At 46.3% G+C, this 12,481-nt stretch overlaps 1 protein-coding gene across 2 annotated transcripts in view; it reads left to right on the top strand.

The window, feature by feature from the left end:
• Window positions 1-12,481, top strand: part of PAXIP1 (PAX interacting protein 1) — a 52,223-nt gene that overhangs the window by 16,924 nt on the left and 22,818 nt on the right. For both annotated transcript variants that reach the window (XM_035029862.1, XM_035029861.1), the window contains exons 5-6: window positions 1,650-1,763; window positions 6,797-7,435. In XM_035029862.1, coding sequence (XP_034885753.1) covers window positions 1,650-1,763; window positions 6,797-7,435 — 753 coding nt within the window. The remainder of the gene's footprint in view (window positions 1-1,649; window positions 1,764-6,796; window positions 7,436-12,481) is intronic.

Here is a 12,481-nt window from a genome sequence, read left to right as displayed (position 1 = left end):
CTGGTTCACGGAAGCTCTCTGAGTTGCCAGGAGCTACTTTTGGAGACCGTGCATCCGTCCTGGGTCTCCCTCTCTCCCAGCCGATTTTCTTTCCGCAGCAATACACCTCTCCCTGTTGAGACCCAGGCCTGTGACGCAGGCCGGGAGGGCCGCGGACTAGGCTCGCTGCGGCCAGTTCGCCCGGGGCTGCACGTGACTGACGAGTAGCCCCGGCGCTCCAGAGAAGGCACATCGAGGTTATGTTTCTTTAATTTCGTTTTTAATAAAGATGATAGAATGATTCACTGGAGTAGTCTGTCTTAGCATGTAATTAAATCTCACCTCTCCAAACGCCGCAGGAGCTAAATGTTTTCGCGAAAGCCTCTAGTAAAAATAACAATTTTCTGATCCGGTCTCTGAAATGTGACAGTGACTGACTAAAAGAGATATAAAATAGTGATTTTTGAAGGTCATTTTATAAAATTAATGTGTTCTTACTAGTAGTCACAGTAGTGTGGAATGCAGAATAATTTCTAGAAACATTTGTAAACTGGATGAAAGTGGATGTAAAACGTTAGAGTTCTGGTGAGCTAAATAATGGCAGGTTTTAAAAACATGCTGTTTATAATATTTTACAGAATTAACATGAGACAGTGTTCAGAATTCTTAACAACCATAACCCTCAATTTATAATAAATTGTCCAGGAAAAAAATTTACTTCGTTAAATGATTACCTTAGAATTAATTAACACACCTTTACCTTTCTTGTTTCTTTTGTCTTTTAGATCTAAAACTTTATTTTTTAGAAATTATTTTTGGTAGTAACTGCCCTTAGAGAAGGATAGAACAGTGGGAAAATGCAGATAGGCCTGGGTTTAGACAGACCTGGGTTTTAAAAGCCAGCTTTTCTGATGATTAGCTGTAATTTTTGTAAGTTTGTTTCCTGATCTATACAATGGGTCTAATGATTCCGACTTCACATGGTGGTCATCAAGATTAGGAATGTTTACAAAGCGCTTAGCAAAGTTCCTGGCACATAGTAGGCAGGCAATAAATGGTAGCTGTTTTTGTTCCAGTGGAAGCCTCTTTTCCAACATGAGCCATTTGATCTGGAGTCGACTTCATTACTTATGCAAGCATAAGAATTATTCCTTTTATGCTTGCCTTATTTCCTTTTATGTTTGCCTTATTTCCTTTTGTGTTAAGTAATTACGTTTTTCCCTGAGCTTACAAAGAACTATTTTTATCTTTTTATTTTATTCATTTCATAATTAGTATTTATCTATTAATGACTAAGGAGTTCCTTAATGATTTTGATTCTGCTATTTAAACATTTTAAAACATGACAGTTGTAAGATGGGATGATGTACTACTTCTTTTTTTCCCTATCACTTTTGTTGAAATAATCCTCCATTTTTTTGGAGTGTGGATGTAAGTTTTTTTATTCATTTGGTGACGAGGCAAAAAAAAAAAAGATGTCTATAAAACTATCATGATAGGAATGAAAGTTTTTGTTATGCTAAGCAAATAGCGAAAAGCTTATCTATTTTCCCCACTAATACCCTTAAGTTTATTTCATTTAAGTAGATCGAGCAGAATTGTTACGATGTTAGAGTGTATTTTAATGATAGCCCTACGTGGATTGAAATGTGTGTGTACCCCTCTGTCAGGTGTCGTCTGATGACAGGAGTACCCTGTGGGCTCTGCTCACCTTCTACGGGGGAGCGTGTCAGCTACAGCTGGACAGGAAATGCACGCATCTGGTCGTTCCAGAACCGAAGGGGGTAAGTGCTTCACATTCGTCTTCCTTGTCCGTATTTCCAGCAGTCACATGTTGTTGCGTTTCTCTTAAATTAGTGATTAGATTCCATGTACAAAAGCTGGTTCTCTCAGTTTGTATTCTTTAGACCCGGCTTCGTTCCACAGAGGATGTGCGAGGGTTATCAGTCCAATGCTGAGCCAGATGTCACCTCTAAATACAGAGAAACGTGGGTTTATTTCATGGAGAAAATGGGAAAATTTTTCGAATCCCTTGAGTTTCCTTTCAAATCCAGTCAACCTTCAGTTCATTTTTATTTGTGAAAATATGTAATTTTAGTCTTTGTGCTTCACAGTGTTTAAAAAGGCCTCGTACTGAGGATAACTTTGTAAACCTGTATTTGGTGACGTTTTCAAGTCTGTTTCCTTTTTAATAATCTAGAATATATAAAAACATTTATCTTGATAGTACAGGGTTCCTGTGTCTCACCCCTGGTGAGGTCACAGACTTTTGGTTCTCCAAGTGGGGCCCCGGGTCAGCAGCATCAGCCTGTCCTGTGGATTTGTTAGAAATGCAGACTGTACGCCTGCCCGAGGGCGCGTGGGGAGCCCAGTCACCTGTCTCAGGCTCTCCCAGTGATTCTGATGCACACGAGAGTTTGAGAACCACCGCTCTCTGGAAGCCAAACTCTGGTCCTCCCGTGAACAGTTACTTATAACTTTGAGAGGCAAGACCAGTGTATTCATGCCGAGTCAACCTTCCACATATTGGTATCCCCTCCATTTTTCCTTACTTCAGTCTCAATCAGCGCTGTCCTCCTGTTTTCCACGCGGGTGAGCTGCCGTGGGAGGAGCGAGGTGTGTGCAGTACGAGGCCAAGGCGCCGCCACCCGGTGCACGGCTCGGGGCTGATACACTCCTGCCCTGCCGGGCAGACCCCTTTCACAGGGACTTTGAGACTGAGCGGGGCCGATCCACAGGCGTGTGCCATGCACCACCCTGGTTGCCTGACAGCAAATTTTGAGCCAGTGGGTGTGGTGGTTAACGTAGTAAGCCACACAAACCAAGAAGACTCGTCTTCTGTGAAAATTTAAGATTTGAATCTTAAAATCTATTCGAGTAAAAAATTAGATTTTGCATAACAGTTTAAGAAATATAGTATGCTTTGGTTATACTGTTTTATATTAAATTTTATAATTTATGGCTAAAAGTAAATCATTTGATTTTAGGTGGTAGTTTGAAAGGAAACAAAGTCTTTATAGCTTTTGTAGGGATGAGCAATACTTCTGAAGAGCCAGATGATAACTTAAGAGGCAGGATATGAGTGGGGTGGGTTTATCAAACAGACCAGCTGATTGCACACAAAAATCAATGGCATCTCTTTAAATCTTTTTTTTTTAATGAACAAAGAAATGTTTAAATGTCATAGCGAAACTACCTTTCGTACTCTTGGATTTTTAAAAATGCTCAGTTAAGTGGAGAAGAACGGAGGGATTTAGTAAAATCCACAGGACAAAGTATGCTCATTCGATCCTGGCCGCTGCAGGCTTCTGCGTGTAAGCGCACCCGCCGGGGTGGCACCGCGCCGGCCCCCGCCCCCACCGACCCCAGCAGCCTCACTGCTGGCGCCTGGGTCCGCGACATTGAATAACTTGTAACCTTGAGGATTCAAGAATTAGAATGACGGAGCTGGTAAATTAGCCCTGGCAAAGGCATTCGACAGTGCTTTACTCTTGGGTCGCCTTGGTTTAAGCAGTAACTGTCCTTCGCTGACAAAAACTACTCATTGGTGAGAAGGGAGAGAAAAACCCAAGTGAAATATACCGTGTTTGACTTGAGTGTTGTGCGTGGGTTTGTATAGGAAGCAGGCAGGTCATTCCTGATGTGCTCAGGGCCCACACTCTGTGCAGACGAAGAACCCAGGGCTACCGACGTGGATCCCAGCGCTAAGCCACATGTTTCTCTCTGATGTCCAATATGCTCAGCAACTGCACTTCATGGCAGTGGTTTTATTTTTGCTACTTGTTAACAGAATATAAAAAATTTATTTCCTATTACTTCAACAAACAACTTTCTACCTTGGAAAATGGAATATATAAACTGTTATTAGGTCATCTTGTATATTTGTATTACTTATGTAGTTTATAAATGCTTTGGTATATATCCGGACTTGATGTTCTTTTGGGACAGGTAGTCAAGGAATTAAGTCTCTAGTCTGCTATAAAGACTTAGTCATCTCTATTTACTGTGGGAGGATTGATTTAACATTTCATACTTAAATATTTCAGAATGATTTTTAGAATAAAGAATACCAAGTTTTTTAATCTTTGTTAATGTTTATGTTAATTCCCATTGGCACACGGTGCTGTGTTAGTTCCAGGTGCATGGTACCGTGATCACTTGCCCACGTTGCCCGGCGCAGGTGAGCACGTGGCCGTCTTCATGGGCATCTGCACACGAGTGTACAAATGCTTCTATCTTAATGAAAGATGTTATGGTTGATACATGCCGTAGTTTTATTGAGTTAAGCATTTAGCTGTCCCCACATGCTTCAACACATATGTTTAAGGTAAGTTTAAGATACACTTGTATCTTTCTTTTAAAAAAGATTTTATTTGTCAGAGAGAGAGAGAGAGACAGAGAGCAAGCACAAGCAGGGGGAGCGGCAGGCAGAGGGAGAAGCAGGCTCCCCACTGAGCAAGGAGCCCGATGCGGGACTCGATCCCAGGACTCTGGGATCATGACCTGAGCTGAAGGCAGACGCTTCACCGACTGAGCCACCCAGGTGTCCCAAGATACACTTGTATCTTAATACGAAAACCTGTCACTTCAGTCATGGTGTAAACACAGTGTAGTTTCAAGGAGTTAAACATGCGGGGTGGGGGGTGGGGGTGAATCGACACAGTCCTATGGAGTTGGTGGCCTGGCCCTTTTGGAGGGGGATGTAGTTACAGATAATGAAGCCTTAAAGTACTTTGCATCTTTTCATTCGAGAACCTGGGAATTCAGCTTACACAAACAATTTAGGATATGTGTGTTGAGATTTAACTGCAGTTTTTCATAGCAGCAAAACACTGTAAAGAGTAGAAACAACTGGAGTAACTAAGTGGCGCTGGAGGTGACTGAGCAGTAGCCCGCGACACTGGCGGCTGCCTGAGCGTACAGCTGGGCAGCACAGCGGCGGGCTTGGGGTGACACGTACAAGCCGTGGTGTGAGATGGCCTGATAGCGAGCGTGGAGGCCCTGAGGGTGGAGGTTTATCAGTTAGAGGTGTGTGAACAGTGTCATGGAGGAGCCAGGCCAAGCAGGAGTTCCGAAGGTCACTGGAGCTGAGTGACGGGTGCAGGGATTTATCATGGCTGTCTCCACTCTCAGCTTTGTTTGAAAACGTACATTAAGAAGTTAAAAGCCAAGTGCCAATGTGGAAGTGCACATATGGACGTGGGAGGTTGTTCGTAAGACATTCAGTGAAAACACATCATAAAGTATCTGTACGCTGCGACAGAAGGGTGCCTCTCTCAGTGTGTATGTATATACGTATATGTTCATAACAAAAATAATCACAGTGGTGATCGCTCATCGTGGGGTCGTGATTATACGTTTTCTTTTTGCTTCACTTGTTATTTGTGTGCTCTCCCATGACCAGGTGTTCTTTGTGTTTTAAAAAGGTTTAAAGTAGAATATCCTCAGCAGTAACAAAGTGAAATCCCGTAGATGTGGGTGGTCTCCTTCCTTCCTGGGAGGCAGATCCCAGCCGTGCGGTGCTGCTGTCGGCCTCGCCACACTGAGAGCGTCGTCTGTCCGGCACCTGCACCTCGGGGCAGCCCTGTGACTGTCACCCTTGCCCCGACTGTAAGCAGCAAGTGCCACCTTCGGTCCCCTCGACAGGAAACGGATTTTAGTGTAGGGCCCTAATGACGTGTTTGCCGGAGAACTGCTGTTATCCTGGGCTGTGGGAGCAGGGCCGTGAGATTCTGTTAGTAAAGCGAGCCACGGTTACCAGCTCATGGATTTTAGAGCCCCTGCATCCTATTACCCTTGCTTCCTTTTTTTTTTTTTTTAAAGATTATATTTATTTGACAGAGAGAGACACAGCAAGAGAGGGAACACAAGCAGGGGGAGTGGGAGAGGGAGAAGCAGGCTTCCCGTGGAGCAGAGAGCCCGATGCAGGGCTCGATCCCAGGACCCCGGGATCATGACCCGAGCTGAAGGCAGTCGCTTAACAACTGAGCCACCCAGGCGCCCCCCCCTTGCTTCCTATTTCCCGTTTCTTTCTTTCTTCCTTTGGGATTTGTTCCGTTCTACACCTTTACCTGCAGGAGAGAGAGCCCCTGCCTGTGACCCACTTTTCCCGGGACTGGACGCTTTGCTCAGTAACACCCCCACCAGGCCTCACTGTGCAGTGCGGCTTTCCCTGAGCCACGCGGCTCACCCGGTGGAGCCCTTCTCTAGTCTTATTCCCACATCACTCAGCCGTGGCTTCACATCATATTCTAGCTGGCCTTTGCTTTCTCTCCAAAGCTAAGTGTAAATCTCATTAGGTCAGAGATGTGTTGTGTCCCTTGTGTCCGTGTGGAGTGAGCTCAATAAACTCTAGATGCCTCAGTAGGAAAGCCTCCCCATGAAAAGTCGTCTACCCTCCCGTGACTGTGTCTGATGTCCTGAAGGAGCTCTGCCCTGCAGGTACAGCTTTGTAAAGTTGTCAAATAAAAACTAGACGAGGTGGCAACTATTTTCATTGTAAGAGAATTTTCCATGGGATTGCTAGCTCTACTTTTTCCTAAAATATCATATTTTATAAAAGTTCATTTTAAACAAAATCTTCTACAACTACTATTGCAGGGATGAGGCTGGCCTGAGATCGTAGATCTGTGGTTCATTTTGGCTCTAGTCCTGCGTCTGAAAGGAGTTTAAGCTTTTCTGTGAATGAAATGACAGTTACAGGTGCTGAACATTTCAGCCGTGTGCCTGTCCTAAAGTTCTGTTTTTAAATTCACACTTCTGGGGAACTTGATAAAACTTACAGCTTTGTTTGTGTGTGTTTGTGCTTTGCTTGTAGGAGAAATATGAATGTGCGTTAAAGAGAGCAAGCATTAAAATCGTGACCCCTGACTGGGTCCTGGATTGTGTATCTGAAAAAACCAAAAAGGATGAAGCATTTTATCATCCTCGACTTATTGTTTATGAAGAGGAAGAGGAGGAGGAAGAAGAGGAGGAGGAGGAGGTAGAAAATGAGGAACAGGAGTCCCCAAATGAGGGTAGTTCAGATGGAAAATCAAGCCCTGCCAGTTCTCAAGAAGGATCTCCTTCAGGGGACCAGCAGTTCTCACCCAAATCCAACACTGAGAAATCCAAAGGGGAGTTGATGTTTGACGACTCTTCGGATTCATCACCCGAAAAACAAGAGAGAAATTTAAACTGGACCCCCGCTGAAGTCCCACAGTTAGCTTCAGCGAAACGCAGACTGCCCGCGGGAAAGGAGCCTGGCCTAATTAACTTGTGTGCCAACGTGCCGCCCGTCCCCGGCAACATCTTACCCCCTGAGGCCCGGGGCAACCTCATGGCTTCGGGACAGAATCTCCAAAGTTCTGACAGATCAGAACTGATCGCTACTTGGAGTCCAGCTGTGCGGACACTGAGGAACATTACTAATAATGCTGATATTCAGCAGATTAGCCGACCGTCAAATGTAGCACACGTAAGTCACTCTTTAAAGAACGGAAGCTTAAAGAACGGATTTTAGAGTTGGGTTTTATAGTCTGTTTCAGTATAGTTGAGTATTTTCTGCTTCTTCAGAACACCTCACTTACAAGCAGTATTTGTGTGAGAGCTTGCTTTACAGTTGTGTGTGTGCATAGTTCAGTGTCTCTCAAATTCCAGCAGGATGCCGGTGACTAGAGTGCTTGCCCCTGAAGAAGGGTTTCCACTCTTCCTTAACTTAAAGTTAGCAGTGGCAGCAGAGAGAGGCATGATGTTGACCAGGTGCGCCTTATTTGCTTACGACGAACTTCCGGGTAGGGAAATGACATAACATGGATTACTCGTTCATTACGGAAGCCTTCATCTTAGTTGGTAGTTTTATGATTGGAGCTTGTTGATACGGAATGGATTTTAAAAGTTTTAGTAGATAATGTCTTTCAATTTAAAACTAAAAGAAAGTAGTTGAGGTGGTATATCGGCCACTGTGTACATTTCTATAGGTCAAGGAGACAAGGTGGCAAATAGGAAAGACAAGTTTCAGGTGGAGAAGACAGACAAATAGGAACAAAAGGGCTTCTGTAGGTCTGGGTGTTTTGAAGACTGTAGTAAGGGGTTGTATAATAGCCGTTGGGGGAAGGAGGCTATTTAGACGAGGTGGTCCAGGAGGGCCTTATGATGGAGGGGGTGTGAATGACAAAGGGGCCATGGGAAGAGCTGGGGGCAGAGAGTTCCAGGCGAAAGGAACAGCAACTGTGAAGACCCAGAAGCAGGCGTGAATTTGCTGTGTTGTAAGGGAAGAAAGAAAAGTGAGACTTGATGTAATGGGGAGAGCTGGAGCGCTTGCAGGGGTCTGTGCCCCCAGCACCTGTAACCGTTCTCCCGAAGGGGCGAGGCCACCTTCTGAACAAGTTGTTGGGGCTCTAGGAAGGGTGACCAAACATGTATTTCTTACCGTAGAGGACAGTGTCACTGTTGAGTATGATGGTGGTGGGGTGGTTTTAAAAAGTCTTTTATTGGAGATGGCATGTTAAAAATACTCTTTTCTTCCTGTCCTCCCTCCCTTGACTTGGCAGTGAGGAACTGATAGTATGTGGTTCTTGAGACTCTGGAAGGTGGTGTCATCCAGAATAAGGTCGAAGAAAAGAAAACACGTTCTTGAGATATCAGAAGGAAGAAAATTAAGATGGCATGAAGCAACATGTGTAGGGGAAGAGGGGTAATCGGGCTTGAGGAGAATGGAAAATTCTGGAATAGTTGATACAGAGATCCTGGGAAAACAATATTGTTGGACCTGGTTAGGACCCAGTTCAGGTTGGCGACCTAGCTTGGGATATTAGGAAGAGTGAGTAAGATGGTAACCAAGTCAGGAGGGGGTGGAGGGGCAGGGACGATGACGAAGGAAGAGGAAGAGCAGAGGCGGTCAGAGCCTGGTGTAGTTGAATTAGCGATTTTGGATGTCTGCTGGCTTTGCAGATGAAAGGCAGAGGGAGAGCAGGGTTGCACGCCAGTAACCGACAGAAGTCACCTTTTGCCTGACACCTTTGGTTTGGTCCAAATAATTTTTTGAATTTTTTTGCCAAAATCATGAGATTCTTCATAAAAGTGGGATTTTTGGCATTTCTCAAGAAGTGGATGAGCCCGTATTTTGCAGTCTGAATGGTGACAGTGCTTGGTGGCTGAACCGCATTTTCCCCTTTTGCAGTGAGGCGCCTTTGGTGGGCTCACTCTCCACACCCGTACTTACTACCCCTGTCCCATCGCACTTTCTCTGACTTCCTGGGGCCCAGGAGGTGACTGAGTTTGCATAGAGGACAGTCTGGAGGGTGACTGGGAGTGAGGGCTGAGGAGAAGGTCCCTGAGGTGAGGTGGTCAGAGCACGGCACGACCAGGGTTGTCCAGGTGCTGCCCATGCTCCCATGGGGCCCCCAGAGGGGAGGGGAGAAGACGGAACGCAGAGAGAGCGCGGTTGGGGGGGTCTGTGGGCAGCGGCACCCCTGCTGAGGAGTGGGTGGCAAAGCCATGAGGTGTGGTCCCAGCACCAGGGGGCTGTCGGGGGAGCAGAGGTGGTGGTCAGAAAGCTCTGGAAGGCCAGGGGCTTGGGGCGGGTGGGAGAAGGCAGCAGGGAGACAGCCTGGAGGCAGTCCGAAACCAGGGAATGATGGTGTCCCTGAGGTGGGAGAGGCTGGGGCGTGCAGGCAGACCTGTCCTGTGCAGATGAAAAGAGACGTGAGGATTCGGTGGGCCGGCATGCTCAGCTGTCTCAGCCTGCAGGCCGCAGCCAGCCCGGGGAGTGCTCGCTTACCGTAACCTCCTGGAGTTGAGGGATCAGGAACGGGGTCAGCCATTCAGACAGGACAGACGTGCTCCCTGCTCTTCATTTGCTGGCTCTGCAGAGAGTGCTGGGGATCGCTGCTGGCCTTTGCTACTGTATTTTGTAGTGTCGCCTTGAGTCCCTCGTTCCCTAAATTAGTATTTGGATATGGAATAATCTCATGTGAGGTGGAGATAAGTGACCACACCAGGGAGTTGGGGCGCACCCTGCAGGAGAGGTGTCAGAAGCCGGCTTGGCGCTCGCCATGTGCTGTGAGGTGGGAAGCAGGGGGGGCCCGGCCCAGCTGCAGGGAGAGCAGCTGTGAAGAGGTTTTCTGAGTTTTCAGCTGTGTAAGAACCTAGGACATTTTGCTGCCACCAGATGTGAAGAAAATGAATTTTTCAAATGTTACAAATGGAAGACAGATTTAGCTTAAAATTAGATCGGGGCTTGGAAGGATATAGCTAACCACCAAAAAGCTATATCCATCAAAATTGCAGATTTTTAGTGGTTAGGAGCCAAGTTGTTTGTATTGTAATTTTTTATGTATTGGGGCACTCAATAAGTAAGTAATTTAAAGACTATGAAGGAAAAATTCAGACTTGACATTCATTAAAAACTGTTCGCGGTATGGCAAATTATGTGATCACGCAGCTAAGAATCTTCTTTCTTTGATTCCTCGGGACTAACATACGTGTTCAGCCAGAGGCAGATCAGAGGGTTGAGATGCCATCTGATGAGGACAGGAGGTGTCCTGAGAGTCCTCTCACTGGCTGGCCTGCCGGGTGCCCGGCTTTCCAGGCCAGTGTCCGTCTCACTGGCCGGTGCTCTTGTCCTGACCTCCATCTGCTCCCAGCTGCCCTGTGCTCACAGCCTGGCTTCCCCCAGCTTCTCAGCTCATGGTCACCACACAGAAGGTGTCCCGGCCCTCCTGGCCTCCTGCAGAGTCCTCCTGGCTGCTCTGAAACGTGAGAGCTGAGAGGGGCAGCCTCGGGCTCCTGGCTGTGGAGAGTACATGAAGGATCTTTGGACCCTCCAGAGCTCCCCTTTCATCTGGGGGTGGGGGCACAGGGGCAGGCAGCACGAGGCAAACGACCGGCTCGACCCTGCTCATTGTGGCAGACAGGCCTTTATTCCTTACTACCAATCAAATTTACATGGGTTGTTACTTCTGAGAGTAAAAAAAAAAATACATGTACAAAATTTTAAAAATTCAAATGGCATCCAAGGCTATAAAGTGAAAAACTCCCTCCCACCCCTTACTCCTGTTTCCCCTCCAGAAGCAGCCACTGTTCCTGACTCTGCTCTGTGCTTACAGACTCGTGGTTGATTCACGTAAATACAAGCAGGTGTTTGCCATCCTGCCCCACGTGGTTTTCTCTGGAGGTGTGAGCCTCGCAGTTGCTGTTCTGCCGTCTGGGTGTTGTGCATGCTGAGGTCGATTTCCCTCCACTTCACAGGGTATTTTTTAATACTTTAAAGCATAGGAAGAAATTGTTACCCTGTTATTTTGAATTTGTTAAAAAATTTGTTCTGTTTCGAGCTCCACTGAGGAGTTTTTAAAGTACGCGGAGAACTCCTTACAGAGCTAGAGGTCTTACCCGTGAGGTGGTTGCACGGACAGCTGTACCAAGTGCTCGTATTTGACCTGCTTCAGTTTTAAGCTCCGATGTTTCATCACTAAATCCGGAGTCTGTTAACTTTGCAAATTATATGACCTTTATGTTTTGGAGTCTATTTAAGTGGAAGGTAATATTTTAAGATCCTATTTGAGATTTCCTTATAGCTGTGGCTTACGTTAAGATTAAATTTCTAGAGTTTTATTTAAATGGCAAGTGTGCTTTTAGTGGGGTTAAGTTGTATTTCTTGAGTTTCAGTAAAATCTATTTGATTGTTATAGTTCTCTTTTTTTTTAATATTTATTTGACAGAGATAGCGAGAGCAGGAACCACAAGCAGGGGGAGTGGGAGGGGGAGAAGCAGGCTTCCCGCTGAGCAGGGAGCCCGACGCGGGGCTTGATCCCAGGACCCTGGAATCATGACCTGAGCTGGAGGCAGACGCTTAACGACTGAGCCACCCAGGCGCCCTTGTTATAGTTCTCTTGACCATCAGAAGATGGTTTCCAATTTTTGCTATTTGAGCATATTGGAGTAAAAAATTCATTGTAGAACATTTCTTTGGTTTTATTCAGCACTGTGCAGGATAATAAAGTAACCCGCCATCTGGTACTCCGGCATCTCCTGACTCCCTGTCCTGCCCACTCCCACCCCTCAGCTTGGACAGAGCTCTCCGCTTACTCCTGTCATTGTGAAGCAGAATGAAGTAGAACAGAAACAGTCTGGCTAGTTGGGTTTTTCTCTAGCTCAGAACACTTTTGCTCCATCTAAAGAGCCCCAAGTCCTTTTTGAGGAAGGCTAATTTACCAGCTGTACTGATGATTTCTCAATTGGGGGAACGTTTACCATTTAAACAAACCTGCTGTTGGTGTTTTTTCTCTCCCCTGTTGTTGACAGAGCGTGCCAGTGCACAGGGCAGGGTAACCACAGATGAGGAGGTGCCGGTGGCGTTGGTGGGGTTATCTGCTGTCCATGTCGGGTGCTTTCACTTGGGGGTGGTCTTTATGTTGCCTCTCACTGGGCCGCTTTTGTTGTTGGAAAGGAGCTCGGGTCAGGCTGAGGGCTGCTGGGTCCGCCGACGTTCCCCGGAGCATCCCTGGGTTAGGAGAAGTCTGTG

The sequence above is a fragment of the Mirounga leonina genome, unplaced genomic scaffold (genome assembly GCF_011800145.1).
Source record: "Mirounga leonina isolate KUSES-001 unplaced genomic scaffold, KU_Mleo_1.0 Mir_321, whole genome shotgun sequence".
In the NCBI taxonomy this organism is placed as follows: domain Eukaryota; kingdom Metazoa; phylum Chordata; class Mammalia; order Carnivora; family Phocidae; genus Mirounga; species Mirounga leonina.
The sequence above is the reverse complement of the archived record's forward strand: the minus strand, read 5'-3'. Positions and strand labels throughout refer to the sequence as shown.